The sequence below is a fragment of the Apteryx mantelli genome, chromosome 9 (genome assembly GCF_036417845.1).
Source record: "Apteryx mantelli isolate bAptMan1 chromosome 9, bAptMan1.hap1, whole genome shotgun sequence".
NCBI lineage: Eukaryota > Metazoa > Chordata > Aves > Apterygiformes > Apterygidae > Apteryx > Apteryx mantelli.
The window spans coordinates 327,734-340,287 of NC_089986.1; the positions used below are offsets into that span (position 1 = coordinate 327,734).

The window sequence follows — 12,554 nt, forward strand, 5'->3', positions numbered from 1 at the left end:
CAACTAGTGGAATCCTTCGCATTAAATTGTCATCTCTATACACAGAACACATAACACTAAAGTCAATGGAAAAAATAAGGAACACTATATGTAACTTAACTAAGGGCATCAACAGGAAATGCTAAGTAGCAGGAAATAACTAATCCAAGAGCATTTTTGCAGAATTTGTACCTTCCCTATCTCCAAGGGAAGGAGAATAAGGCATGTGAAATAAAGATTCACCAGTGAGACTTGGGAAGGGTTCAATGAGACAGAATGGTACAAGTCTGGATATTCAGATGGTAGGTGCTGACATTATCTCCATATGGTTTAACTTCATCCAGTCATACTGCAACTCTGCAGATACTAGTAGAAAGTCTTTAATGGTTTGCTGGAAAATGCACTTTGTACAAACAAATTAGAGGTTCAGTGGGAACCCGCGCTTGGGTAACTAAATATAACACAGTCCTTATGTTTGTTTTTGATTTATCTTAGGAGGAATTTGTCCTGCTGGATTTTGGCATTCAAGGCATATTACACTATAATTGACAATGGCCTCAGTATTATTAATTGGCCTGCTTCTGTAGCTGCATGAACAGGGCATTTGTTTACATTTGTAGGCTCCCTTTCCACACACAAATGTCTGTAAGGATTGACACAAACTACTTCACGAGGTCCTAATCCCTGTTGCAGGATTTATTCTGCAAGATCAAGTTGGCCACAAATGCTGCCATGTAAAGAGCCACATTTTTTTGACACCTGCAAATATACTAAAAAATTATAAAGCAAAAAACCAAAGTTGTTTAATGTCACAAGGGATTAACAAAATATTAAAGTTTGAAGTTACAGATACTACTTTTCAGTCTGGTAATGCAAAAATGTGTATCATTAAGTAGCCATCCAGTTATACTGCAGAATATGTAAATCTAAAAATTTAGTATTTCAGTGATTTGCTTGGCTATATGGCTCCCATTTATGTAAGTAAAATACAACTTTTTTTTTTCTGAAGGGATGTACTTACTGATGATCATATTTTAATATCCAAAATATATTCTGATATCCCACTATAGCTATGCAGCATCAAGAAGAGATTTCACAAAAAGCAGAGAGATTTACTATCCATGTAGTTTGAGGAACTGCATAGTTGCATAACATTTTGAAACTCAAGTATAAAGCATGAGCAAAGGATCCTTAAAAGAAAGAAAACTGAATGAATTATGAAAACCAATGAAAAGAATGCAAGAATATCAGAGAGCTGAATTTCTGCAAAAGAAAAGTATTAAAACACTAGAGTTACAGAATGGGAGATGGTGGTTAAAATGTGTAAGAAAGGGCAGATCTGACATTATAGTTCTTGTGTTTGCTAAAGCCACCCATTCTGCGGTGATTATGGAACAGAATAGCCTGTAGTTTATTCTTCTATCAACAGAAGGTAGACATAGATAAATATTTAAAAGTCACTATCCCATGTTTGGTACTCTAAATGTAACAATTTTATTACTGTTGTACTATCATTTGTTACATTTCTCCTGGTACAGATTACTCTATTCTTGCTTAAATATGCCACTCAAATCCATTCTGCAAACACAAGCACTTTTATGTATCACAGCATATTAGCAGTGAGATCTTGCAAAGGGGTCCTGTGCCACATTGCCCACATCTAAAGGAAAAAGATGACACACGTGATATTGCCACGTACTATCAGTCGTACAAAATTGCTGGAGAGAGAGTTTTTGACAGAAGTAGTCTGAACTCAGCACAGATTTTATTGTGCAAAACCACTACTGGGTTAGGATTTCCAAATCTTTTGCTTCAATCAATTCCATTAGCTGGGATCCAACGCAAAAAGACAGCACTAGCTTAGATTTCTAACACTTGTATTCTGCATATTTATTTGGTAAGTATGTTTCCACCCGGCATTGGATGGGGAGGTGGTGCAGAAAGACCTCTCAAACTTGTCTGGTTTTCTCACAGCTCTATTGTAAACTGTGCAGTCTTGTCACTTATTCAGAAGACGGAGGCAGTAGTGGATCATATTATCACCATACTCTTTCTCTGCGAGGAACTTTACCAACTGGATCAGCAATAGGATATTTTTGTGTTCTTAAATCATGGTCCCACACTGTATTGTGGCCTAACTATGTAGTAAGGAAGTATCCACAGCCATTGAAGAACTGAGAAATACACAAGGTAGCGTTGCAAATTTGCCAAGGACATATTAGCCTAGGGAAAAAAGCTGCTTATTCCCTTTACTATTCTAGCTGCAAAATAAATGTTATTTTACCAATCTAGGAAAAGCAGGTGAATGTATTCAAATAGCAGGCAGATATATTGTAAGACTATTTTAAGGAGTGCTTGACTGAAAGGATAACTTACTCTAAACTGCTAATAAGAAAGTCATAATCTTTATGCAAGCCTTCAGAGATGGCATTACTATTCCCATACATCCAAATGGAATTACTTTCTAAGAACATGTATTCCTACTATGTTAAATCAAGCCCAAATAAATCAATACTGACATTTTTAATTACTAAAATGATGCATAACTTCTTCTAATAACATGCTTTTTTCTCTTTTAGGAGACGGTTCATTTTGTTGAACAACAACGTCAGTCAGCTCTTGAAGAGGTTGTTTTAGAATAGAATAGAATAGAATTGGGAAAATCTGAGTGGAAAAATATTTTATTGCATTTTCTTACCATATTTAAGTACTGGCTTTTCCTCAGACAGATAATGCTGTACTTTGTTTCCTAAGAGGCATGCAGTCAAGAATTCTTTCCAGCCATCCCACACATCCAGGTGAAGTGTTGTACCTGCCAATACAGATGTTCCAGTTTCATTTTATTTTCAGCTTATAAAAACTTTTAGACTACCTCAGTTACATTTACAGGAAGCTTTACAATATCATGGCTGGGAAATAGGTATAGTATGGGTTCCTGCAAGGCCAGTGGAGTGAGGTTTTTATTCTCCAGGATCTTATCCTTAATTCCATGATTTTTTTTGTGAGAAGATATCAACCCCCTTTGAAAAAAAAAAATCGTCACAGCAAGCTTGTATAAAAAATAATAAATAGTTCAATGTGTGTACCTCACTGAGCAACAGCAACAACAGTGCTAAACACAGTATACATGCAGTAAAGAAGTAACTAATCTCAATGTCATCGAAACACTGCAGTTGCACTGTAAATACTGGCAGCAGATAGCAAAATGCAAATAGGAGAACTTTAAGTTGCTTTATTTACATCAAGAAGATAACCAAGTGATGCCAGGCAAAAAACAAAACAAAAAGACTTTTATCTCCCTAAGTATACAGGAGAAGTCTCTGAAAGCTCTCACAGAAACTTGGATTAAGATAGTATAAAATAAACAACAAAAGTCTTTTCAGGATCAATCAGGGAAAACAATGAACAGCTAGCGTTTTTACCTGTACTTATTCAGAAACTAAATATAAAAAGCAAGCATCTGAAACAGTCAAGCATAAGTATCTATCCTCTTACTTTTATCACGTTTTGTATCTTGCCTAGTCTGGTTTGAAGAAATGTCAAAGATTCACAATATCCCTCAAAAGTAATAAAAATCCTCATCTTGCAAAATGATGCAAAAAAAGTTTCTGGAGACTTTCCTGAGTTAACAAAATGCATATGCTGAGCATTCATATATATATAAAAAAAAACAAAAAACCCCAAGAAAAATAGCACAGCAACACAAGCCACAGTTATTCAGCCCCTGAAAGCAAAGGGTTTTCTTCCTTTAAAGCAAATGCTTGCTAGCAAAAGCCTCATGATAACAGACAACACTAACATGGAGACAAAGTGTTTCTCTAGCCCAAGCAAACAGGCAAAACACCCCTCTGTATGCACTAAAGAAGCCGGCAAACCATGTATTAAGGTAAGTGTGCACAAGCTTCATACATGTATCTGCAAACTAGTCATGCTTACACCATTCTTACAGTTGTCCACATATTTTAGCTTTAATTTAAGTACTGCTGATTAAACCCCTGGGAGTCATCAAATAAAAGCAATCTGGCATTTAACTACATTTATTGATTACTGCATTTTTTACAAGGATTCATAAATAAGATTAAAACTGTGCTTCTGTTACAGTTACTACTGAATACACCCCATAACAGCTTAGAATCTACAGCAACAGCAAAATATCAGCTATTTATACAATAAAAAGTGTAAAAACCCCAGCATTTCAAGGTATTTGAGCTAATGTTTAGGATGCGAGCATTCCCAGATCCCCTTGCTTAACATGTGTTAATTTACCTTTTAGCCATGTAGAATGTCTCTACAAACCTCTGTTATGCTTTCTCTGCAATGTTTGCACATTCACCTATCTCTTGAGAAGAAACAAACATGTGAGTCTCTTCAGGCATTTTACATGAAGTACTGTGTAGCGTACACAGAAGGAATCATACTGCTTATTACCCTGTGTTGAGTTGTTTGGGAAAAGATATTTAAGTCAGTATGAGCATTTCCATTGACTGCTACAGGCTTTATATCAGGCTTGGTTCTGTTCTGCATCATCTTCTGGTACTGTTTTCTAAAGAGTGTATCACTGGAGTGTGTGTGTGATGGACAGTTTTGCTACTCCTCTCTCTTATTCCATCCACTGTGTAATATACTGGCAAATGGTACGATACAGGTATCAGAACTGGTCAGTTTGTGTCAAAGCAGAAATGGCTTTCTGCCAGAAACAAACTGCCTTCTAAGGTGGTTCGGGGAAGTATGCATAATGAAGTATACATAAGCACGGGCGTGTTGTTGTACACTTTTCTGTTCTCCTGATAACAAAACACTAGAACTATCAGAAAATCCCAATTATCAAGATGCCTCTACAGATAATAGGCAGATTTTTGCAACGCAGAGTTTTTACTAGGGTTCTCTGTTGGGCTTAAGGCTGCATATATTATAAGACTTCTGTGGTATTTGTTTATTGTCTTATCAGACAAATCATTTTGTATGGAGAAGTAAGGACCTAATTCTGAGAATGTAATGTAGTATACACTGCATGATCAATTTGTAATATACTCCTCAGAATATTATTGCATTATTGGATCATTATTTTAAAAGGTAAGTAACAATGGGATACAATGCAGAAAGATAAAGACCACAGTATTATGACCTGCTGACAGCTGCTTTTTCAGCATTTAAAGCGACAGTTTTCCTTATGAATGCTATTCTCAACAAATTTTAATGTACCCCTCTAAATTGTATTTTTATTCTTGGTATACTGAAGATTAAATCATCCTCTGCTGAGTTTTCTTTACTAATAATTCATAAGCAATAAAAATATCTTAGATGTCAAGGAGAGGGAAGAAGCAAAGCACACTCATTAACTGAGTGCAGCAAGGCCTTGTGGATTCCAGTCTTGGCTTGCATATTATTCACCGAGTCCCTTTGGCAAGCCTTGTGAGACCAGACTGGGTTCCACTGTTCACCCTTCATTATCCCAGCACGACTACTGGTGAATTATTAATAAAGATGTTCACAGTGAACAAATATGCAGGAATTTAATCTGAGCTGAGCATTGCAATAAGTGATTGCGCTAACATTAACTACACTGATTTTAAATCCACTAACATAATGTAAACAATATTCAGCACACTGCTCGTAAAAACATTAATGTTTTTCAATAATTGGGCTGGAGGGACAAATTAAGATCAGAGAATGACTCAAAAATCTATTCCAAGCAAACTCAGTATGGGCTTCTGCCACCGTTTTCAGGAAACTCCCTTTCTCACAGCATACTGCATCACGTTTTATCTGACCTGTGCATTCCACAGATAGTCCAGCCATGTTTTTTCCCAGCTGCAAAGGAAAAGATTTTGGTGTTTGCTGCTTGGCACATATGCCTGACCTTGGGACAGTATTACTTCACTCTGGGTAGACTCTTCACTGGTACCCCTAAACAATAACTAAAGACTATTTTGGATTAAACCAATTTCTGACGGTATAACCAGAAGCCAAATCAAATTATTTGGAAACTAACTGCCCTTCTCAGTTGCTGATTTCTCACCCACTCTTTCCAAACTTCAGTCATTCATCTGAACTCTTTGTACCCTTCCTAGCTTTTACCCCTGCTCACAACCTCTGTCTAAGGCAGGTACACGTATTGCTCAGCTGATGATCTGATTTATCTTACCAAATTTCAGTGTCCTGCCTATATTTCCTCTCTTACCCAGCACAGGCCCCTAAAAGACAATTCTCCGCCTTTATGATACTTTTCATCTGAGGAGCACAAAAGATCTTCAGGTATTATGACTGAAGTAAGAAATACCATGACTCCCAGTTATAGATGGGAAAACCAAAGCAAGGAGGCACTTACGTATACTACAGAATAAATGAACCTATATGATACTCCATGCTACTACAGTTAGACCATTTCTAAGATGTGAACTAGCAAGTTTAAGAGTGCAGACAGATTCAGATGGCTTAGCCAAGGTCAGGAGCACAGCAGTACCTTCACTATATTGGAAGTTCTGATTTCTAGACACCCTCTTCTATCTTACACGCAGCACTTAATCCCTGCCATAGAATATATTATGATTTGCAAAAAGAGAAACCGATTGTGTAACATAACCCCTTTCTGTTAAGAAAAAAGAAATTTTGGTGCTCTTGGTAACCTGGTCCATTTTGCTGATTGATTACTGTTCTTTCCAGTTATTGCTACATCATATTTACTCTCCATTTAGTTTGTTATTTCCAGCCTGAAGGGACTGAATGCTGACAGATCATCTCTGAATTGCAATGAGACTCATGGATTTTTGTAGTTTGAAATCAACAATCAACTGTAAGCAACCTTGGAAGATTGGAGCTAGTATTTAAAAGTGGGTGGGAGCTCTACTTAATTATCAGACTATCAAGTTTTCACAGAGAATTGTTCTTGCATGGTAATAGGATAAAGGCTGCATCCCTTAGGATCTCCATCACCTGTGGTTACCAAGATACATAAGGAATCTCTACAAATCTCAAAGTTTGGTGGATCAATATTAAGTTTTCTGCAGGAAACTGAAGTCTTCCTCTACTTTCAATTAAGGTTAAGACCTCAAGAAAATAAATTAATTCCGTCTACTCTTTTCTTGGCCAACAGTCTGGTTTTGCAGTTTATGACAATATATCCCTTAACCCTACTTAGAAAAAATTCCTAACAAATATACATACACTGGTAGAATAACAGATGTACACTGTCTCCTGTCATCAGGCAAATTGGCCAATTAATCTCATAAGAGTTTTCAGTTAGCTAAATGGAATTTCAAGAAAGCCACAGGTATAACTGATTATATAATGAAAAGTTTTGATGGAATTTTTTTTCAGAAAATAGTATAGAAATGAATCCTAGAAGGGATATCCTATCTCTTATATTTAATTTTATTTCAGACAAGCTTCTTATCTCTATTATGGTTGATAATTTGCTTAAATCAAAAATCAGAGACCCTTTGACTTACCTTGAAGAAATCAGAGACATGCATATATATGCGCACGCATATTTTAGGAACACAGTACAGTAACAGACTTTGAAACCACAGCATAAAGGTGATTAGAAAACAGAAGTCTGAAGTGAAAGAAAGGAATTGAAGTTTGAAAGAAAAGGCATAAAAATTGTGGGAGAAGAAGGTAAAAGAGAAAGAATATGGAGGAGATAATATGCATGAAAAAAAAGTGTAACCCCCCCCCAAACAACCCCCCCCGTCTATACATACAATAACTAATCAGCTCCAGAAATCATCATAATCAGCTGAAAATGGCGGCTTGTTTACTTTGTGCCACGAGATCATTAGTAAGAGAGTGCAGAGAAACACACAGTGTACATGGCAAGGAAAAAGAAATAAAAACAAAGACTGGAAACATAAAATGAATGAACAGGTAATATGACAATACTACCTACCTAACTGAAATGTGTAAATTTGTAGAAGGATTTGGTCAAAGGCTTGAAAGCGGGCAAGTATACTCCAGCTGCCAAACTGTAAAGTTCTCTATTGCTACAAAACTGGTAGGATCCATCTCTGTGAAGCCCATTTCTTAGCATACACAATCCACTCAGGAATCTTGTTGTACACCAGAAAGAAAAAATGACATACTCTTTGAGCAAATAAACAAAAAAAAAAATCATCATATGTTAGATATGACCATTTAAAAACAGGCCAACTGTGAATTCAGAAAATAAACAAAGTTGTGAAATGCTTTTAGCTGATCTTACACATTTCAGAAAAAAACTTATATACACAGGCTATTTCCACTTATCAGTGTAAAGAATGTTAGCTCCCCAGCTCACCTTGAAATGATAATAAATGTAGCTGATAGAAAGAACCGTATCTTCTGGCAATACTGCCCATAACCTCACGATGACACTGGAAAGAAAATACAGATATTATCTCTCATTATTGAGATAAACTATTCTCTTCTGCCTCTCCTGATTGGTAAGCTTGGTGTTGTAAGCTAGAAACCATAATGCACACTTAAAAAAAATCCCAGAATGTTTTCCTTAGTTCACTTTTTCCTCAGTTACTATATCTCCTTCTATATTGGTACTATTATTGGAAAAATTTTAACGGAGCATTACAAAGAGCCAAACAGATCCAAACGGTTAACACAAGCTGCCAAACCAACATGCAAGATAAAAGCGCGTCTCTGATTTACATGTGGCCAAGTACTACAGTGATAAGCAATTCAGAAATGCATTAAATACTCTTGCATCTCATCTTCTGGGGGGATACGCCTTTAAAACACAGTGTTTCTTATACCACCGCTCCCCAGTGAAACAGCACTGACCTGACAAGTGTCCGTTTACTCCCCACCTTGCGACCCGGGAACTCCGCGGCCGATTTGGCAAAGGCACAAAGTCTCAGCGCACCCAAGCTCCTCCAGCTCCGGTGAGCGCGGCGGGAGCGCGGACAGCTCACGGGGTTTCTGGGTGCCTGGTGGGGCAGCCGGATCCCGGCCCGCGCGTCCGGGCTGCACCCTGCCCGGAGAGAGCGTGGGCGCGCAGGCCCAGGGCACGCGCGGGGAAGAGACGAGCCGGCGCGACAGCGAGCTCGCGGCCGCCTTCAGGGAGCTGATGAGAAGGGCTGCGTTCGTTTTTTCCACACGTGGTACGTTGTAGAAGCGGAACGCGCATGCTGAAGGAAAAGGACCCTCATTCACCGTTCCGTTAAGTGCCAGGCACCGACCGCCCTGAAGGACAAACAGGTGTTAACCGGCGTGACAGAGCAGGTACCTCAGCTACAGGAGCGTTTGCCCCCTTCCCCCCCCCCCCTTACTTTCGGGGCCTGGCCGACATTTCTCCGGCTGCTCTTGCTTCTTTAAGCACGGGGCGGCCTAAAGCCCGGCTGAAACCCGCCGGCCCGCGCCTGCGCGGCCCGCGGTCGCCGATCGGCGGCCGCCACCCCGTGACGGGAAGCGGCAGCTGCACCGGCGAGACACCGAGCGCCGCCCGCGCCGCGCTCCCGCCCTACGCTCCGGCCCTCCCCGGCATCACGTGACCGCGGCGCCGGCTGAGTGACAGCCCGAGCGACCAATGGGCTGCGCCCGAGCCAGCGTCTCCGCCCGCGCGCGGCCGGGGGCGGGGCTTCCGGCGCGGTGGCACAGGCGCAGGCGCTGCGGGCGGGTGGGCGCGTCATGGAGTCGGCCTAGGCGCGGCCGCTGGCTCCCCGCGCCGCCCGCGCTAGGTCCGCGCTCAGCGCCGCCGCCGGTCCCGGGCCGCGCCCGCCCGCCGGTGAGTCAGGGGGCCGGGGCTGCTCGGCTCCTCTCGCGCCGCCGCCGGGCGGCGAGGCCGGGCCGCGGCCTGCGGCAGCCGGCGGCGGCCCCGCAGCCCTCGGGCCGCGGCGGAGAGCTCGGGCGCGGCCCCGCTGCGGGGTTGCGCCGCTGCCTTTGCGCCCCCGCGCCGGCCGCCTCCGGCAGGCGGCGAGGCGCAGTGCCCGCCATGGCGGTTGCGCAGCGCCTGGTGACGGCGTTACTGTTAAAAAAGACAAAAAGAATTTGAGAGGAATAAATCCTGCATCTTACCTGCTTCTGTCCACGTTTTGAGTCCTCAAAAAACACCAAAAATGAAAATTCTGTGTCGTTTTTCTCTTCAGGTCTGAACACTGAAGTTTCCTTGCGTGCTTCAGTTTTCAGTTCTGTGGATAGGTCTTGGATGGAGATTCAGGTCAGTAATGGTGTGACGACATCAAAATGCAAAAAGTCAAAGGCACTGTGGCTTTTGGAGATGCTTGTAAAAATTACTGATGTTATCTGTGTAAATTGTGTTTGTTCTCTGCTTGTGGAATTCTGGATTTTTTTATATTTTAAAACGGAGACCAAGTCTACCAAAGTACTTGGTCACTGAGTTTGTGGCAGGGCAGTTTTAATATGTTTGTATGATGTTTGTGATTGCTGTAAGCACTGTAATCCTATTTGGTACTGAAATAGAATTTCAGTCTCTTACATGTAGACATGCAAATTAGATTCTTTTGCCGATGCTGGGGGAAGGAGGACAGCTGTTTTCTTGAGAGAGTTGAAGCATGAACATAGCTGTGGGGACAAGGCATTACTTTTTGTTGTCTTATGCTGTGGGAGTAGTTTTTGAGTTCACCAAGGTATGTTTCTGAAAATTTGATGTTTATATGTACTTGATGTACATATATATGTATATGTACTTCTATGTACTTGAGGACAGTTGCCAAAAGCTCTGAGTATTCTGTCTGTTCTGTTTCCCAAAACAAGAAGTTTCTCTGGGCCATCTGTCCTAAACTTTTTCCCAAGGCTTTTTCATGTTTGCAGGAATGAAACTAGTGTTTTTGACAGGATTCAGGGACTCTGTCCAGAAAACTTTCATCCCTCAAGTAAAATATTCTGGTCTGGGAGCCACTGGACTTCTGTTTAAATACACTCTGTATTTTGTAGTCCTTTATTATTAATACAAATGATACAATCTATATATTAAGAGATAGGCAAAGAGTTATTGTTATCTGGCACAGCAGACATATATCTATTGTGTATTGGTAGTTCTTGTATCTGGTTTATTTAGCCATCCTAATCTTGAAGTGAGAAGACTCATTATGCTTTTCTATTCCTTAAAAAGTGTAATCAGAAAGGTACTTTTTATTGTGTGTACAACAATACTACTGCCTCCTTATCTTTATGGGAAATACCTTGCCTACTGTATTCTAGGTTAGTATATTTGTTTTATGGTTGTCTTACTGCTATTACATATGCTGTGGTACAGCACATCTCACACTTTCTCCTCCCTGGTTCTGAACTGATGATCCCATTCAGTCCTATGACTGAAGTGTGTGTCTCCCTAAGATTAGTTTGTTTTCTGAATTCTAGAATGCAAAATGGGAAGAAAAAACCCCCTCTCAACCCCCCAGAGTAATTTAAGGAGAATCCTAAAAGAAAGATAATGTCATAGAGTCAGGATAATCATATGTAAAATGCCTAAGATTAATTAAGCTTGTAGTTTGACTTTTTTGTGTGATTTACAACGTTTTTTAATTACATACCACTATGTTTCTGTGTTCTATACTCCTCATTGAATGAGGCAACTTATAGTCTACAAATGAGGCACAACTTCAGGAATTGAAAGGCTTTTTTGTTTACATTTGAGGCAATAGTTCTTGGACCCAGAAGAATCTGATTGTATGCAATTGTTTTATGGAGAAGACCACGCTATATATGCATGTTGTTTGTGTGGACAACTCAAATTCTGGTGTTTTCTAACTTTGAGCACCTAGTATTATTTTAATGCTTTTTGTATGTTGCAAGGTGTGGGTTGAATTAACTGTATTGGATAAAATACTGTGACAGTTTCAAGTCTCTTGCTTTGCTACTTCTGGCATAGTAAAGAATGACGGTATTTTTTTTAATGGTTGCCCTTTACCCTCCCAGTTTCACAGAATCCTCTTTGTTAGGGAAGATGGATGAGAGGAACTAATACATCCTAATTTAGAAATAAAAATTCATGGATTTCGTAATTAATCTGAGGCAGGTTTGCATGACTGTAATTTCTTCTGTTCTGCTAACTAGCTGAAAGTTTCACAAAGTATCACATGTCAGAATAACCAAGTCAGAATCACAAGAACTGCTTTTGGAAAATATCAACTGTTAACTCCCATTAACAGTATTGATTTTTAAATATCTTCATATCAGTGCCAGTTTAAATCAAACCTAACCCTATAATATTTGCTGTAACTAATGCTGAGGTCCCCAGAACATGCAAAATGCTTTCTGTTTAAAACACAAAGGATAGGAAAAGAAGTTAGGCATTCTTAGGTTTTCCCTTGATTCTAAAAGAGAATGGAGTAGTCTTGTCTGTGATTTTTTGGTTGAGTCAATGAAACTGTGATTTTCAGAATGAAATCCCTACAGTGAGATGAAAAAAAAATTCCATGTGGAAGCATTTAAATAAGAAACCTTGACTGGGAGGTTTTGAATAGTAATACAAATGATTTGGACAACCTAATTAAGTTTAACTGTGAAGTACTTTGAATTCCTCTAATGAAAAAAGTTAGAGGAGATCCAGGTGGTCTGAGAACAGTAATATTAGACTTGTACCATCTACTTTAAAACTTTGTATCTGTGTTTTTTTTTTTAAT

The 12,554-nt window shown here is 39.8% G+C and overlaps 2 protein-coding genes across 3 annotated transcripts in view; one reads left to right on the plus strand and one right to left on the minus strand.

Moving 5' to 3' along the window:
• Positions 1-405: 405 nt before the first annotated feature.
• Positions 406-9,434, minus strand: ANKUB1 (ankyrin repeat and ubiquitin domain containing 1). Its single transcript, XM_067301512.1, is given in 8 exon segments — positions 406-466; positions 468-537; positions 540-800; positions 2,094-2,153; positions 2,678-2,791; positions 8,255-8,330; positions 8,752-9,153; positions 9,240-9,434. Coding segments are annotated over 6 exon segments (627 nt in total). The 5' UTR covers positions 8,316-8,330; positions 8,752-9,153; positions 9,240-9,434.
• Positions 9,435-9,585: 151 nt separating this feature from the next.
• Positions 9,586-12,554, plus strand: part of RNF13 (ring finger protein 13) — a 49,159-nt gene continuing 46,190 nt past the window's right edge. Inside the window, exons 1-2 of one of the 2 annotated variants that reach the window (XM_067301527.1) lie at positions 9,586-9,694; positions 10,056-10,126. In XM_067301527.1, the coding sequence (XP_067157628.1) occupies positions 10,115-10,126 (12 nt within the window). In that variant the 5' untranslated portion in view covers positions 9,586-9,694; positions 10,056-10,114. The remainder of the gene's footprint in view (positions 9,695-10,055; positions 10,127-12,554) is intronic. The other variant, XM_067301528.1, reaches the window with a different exon arrangement.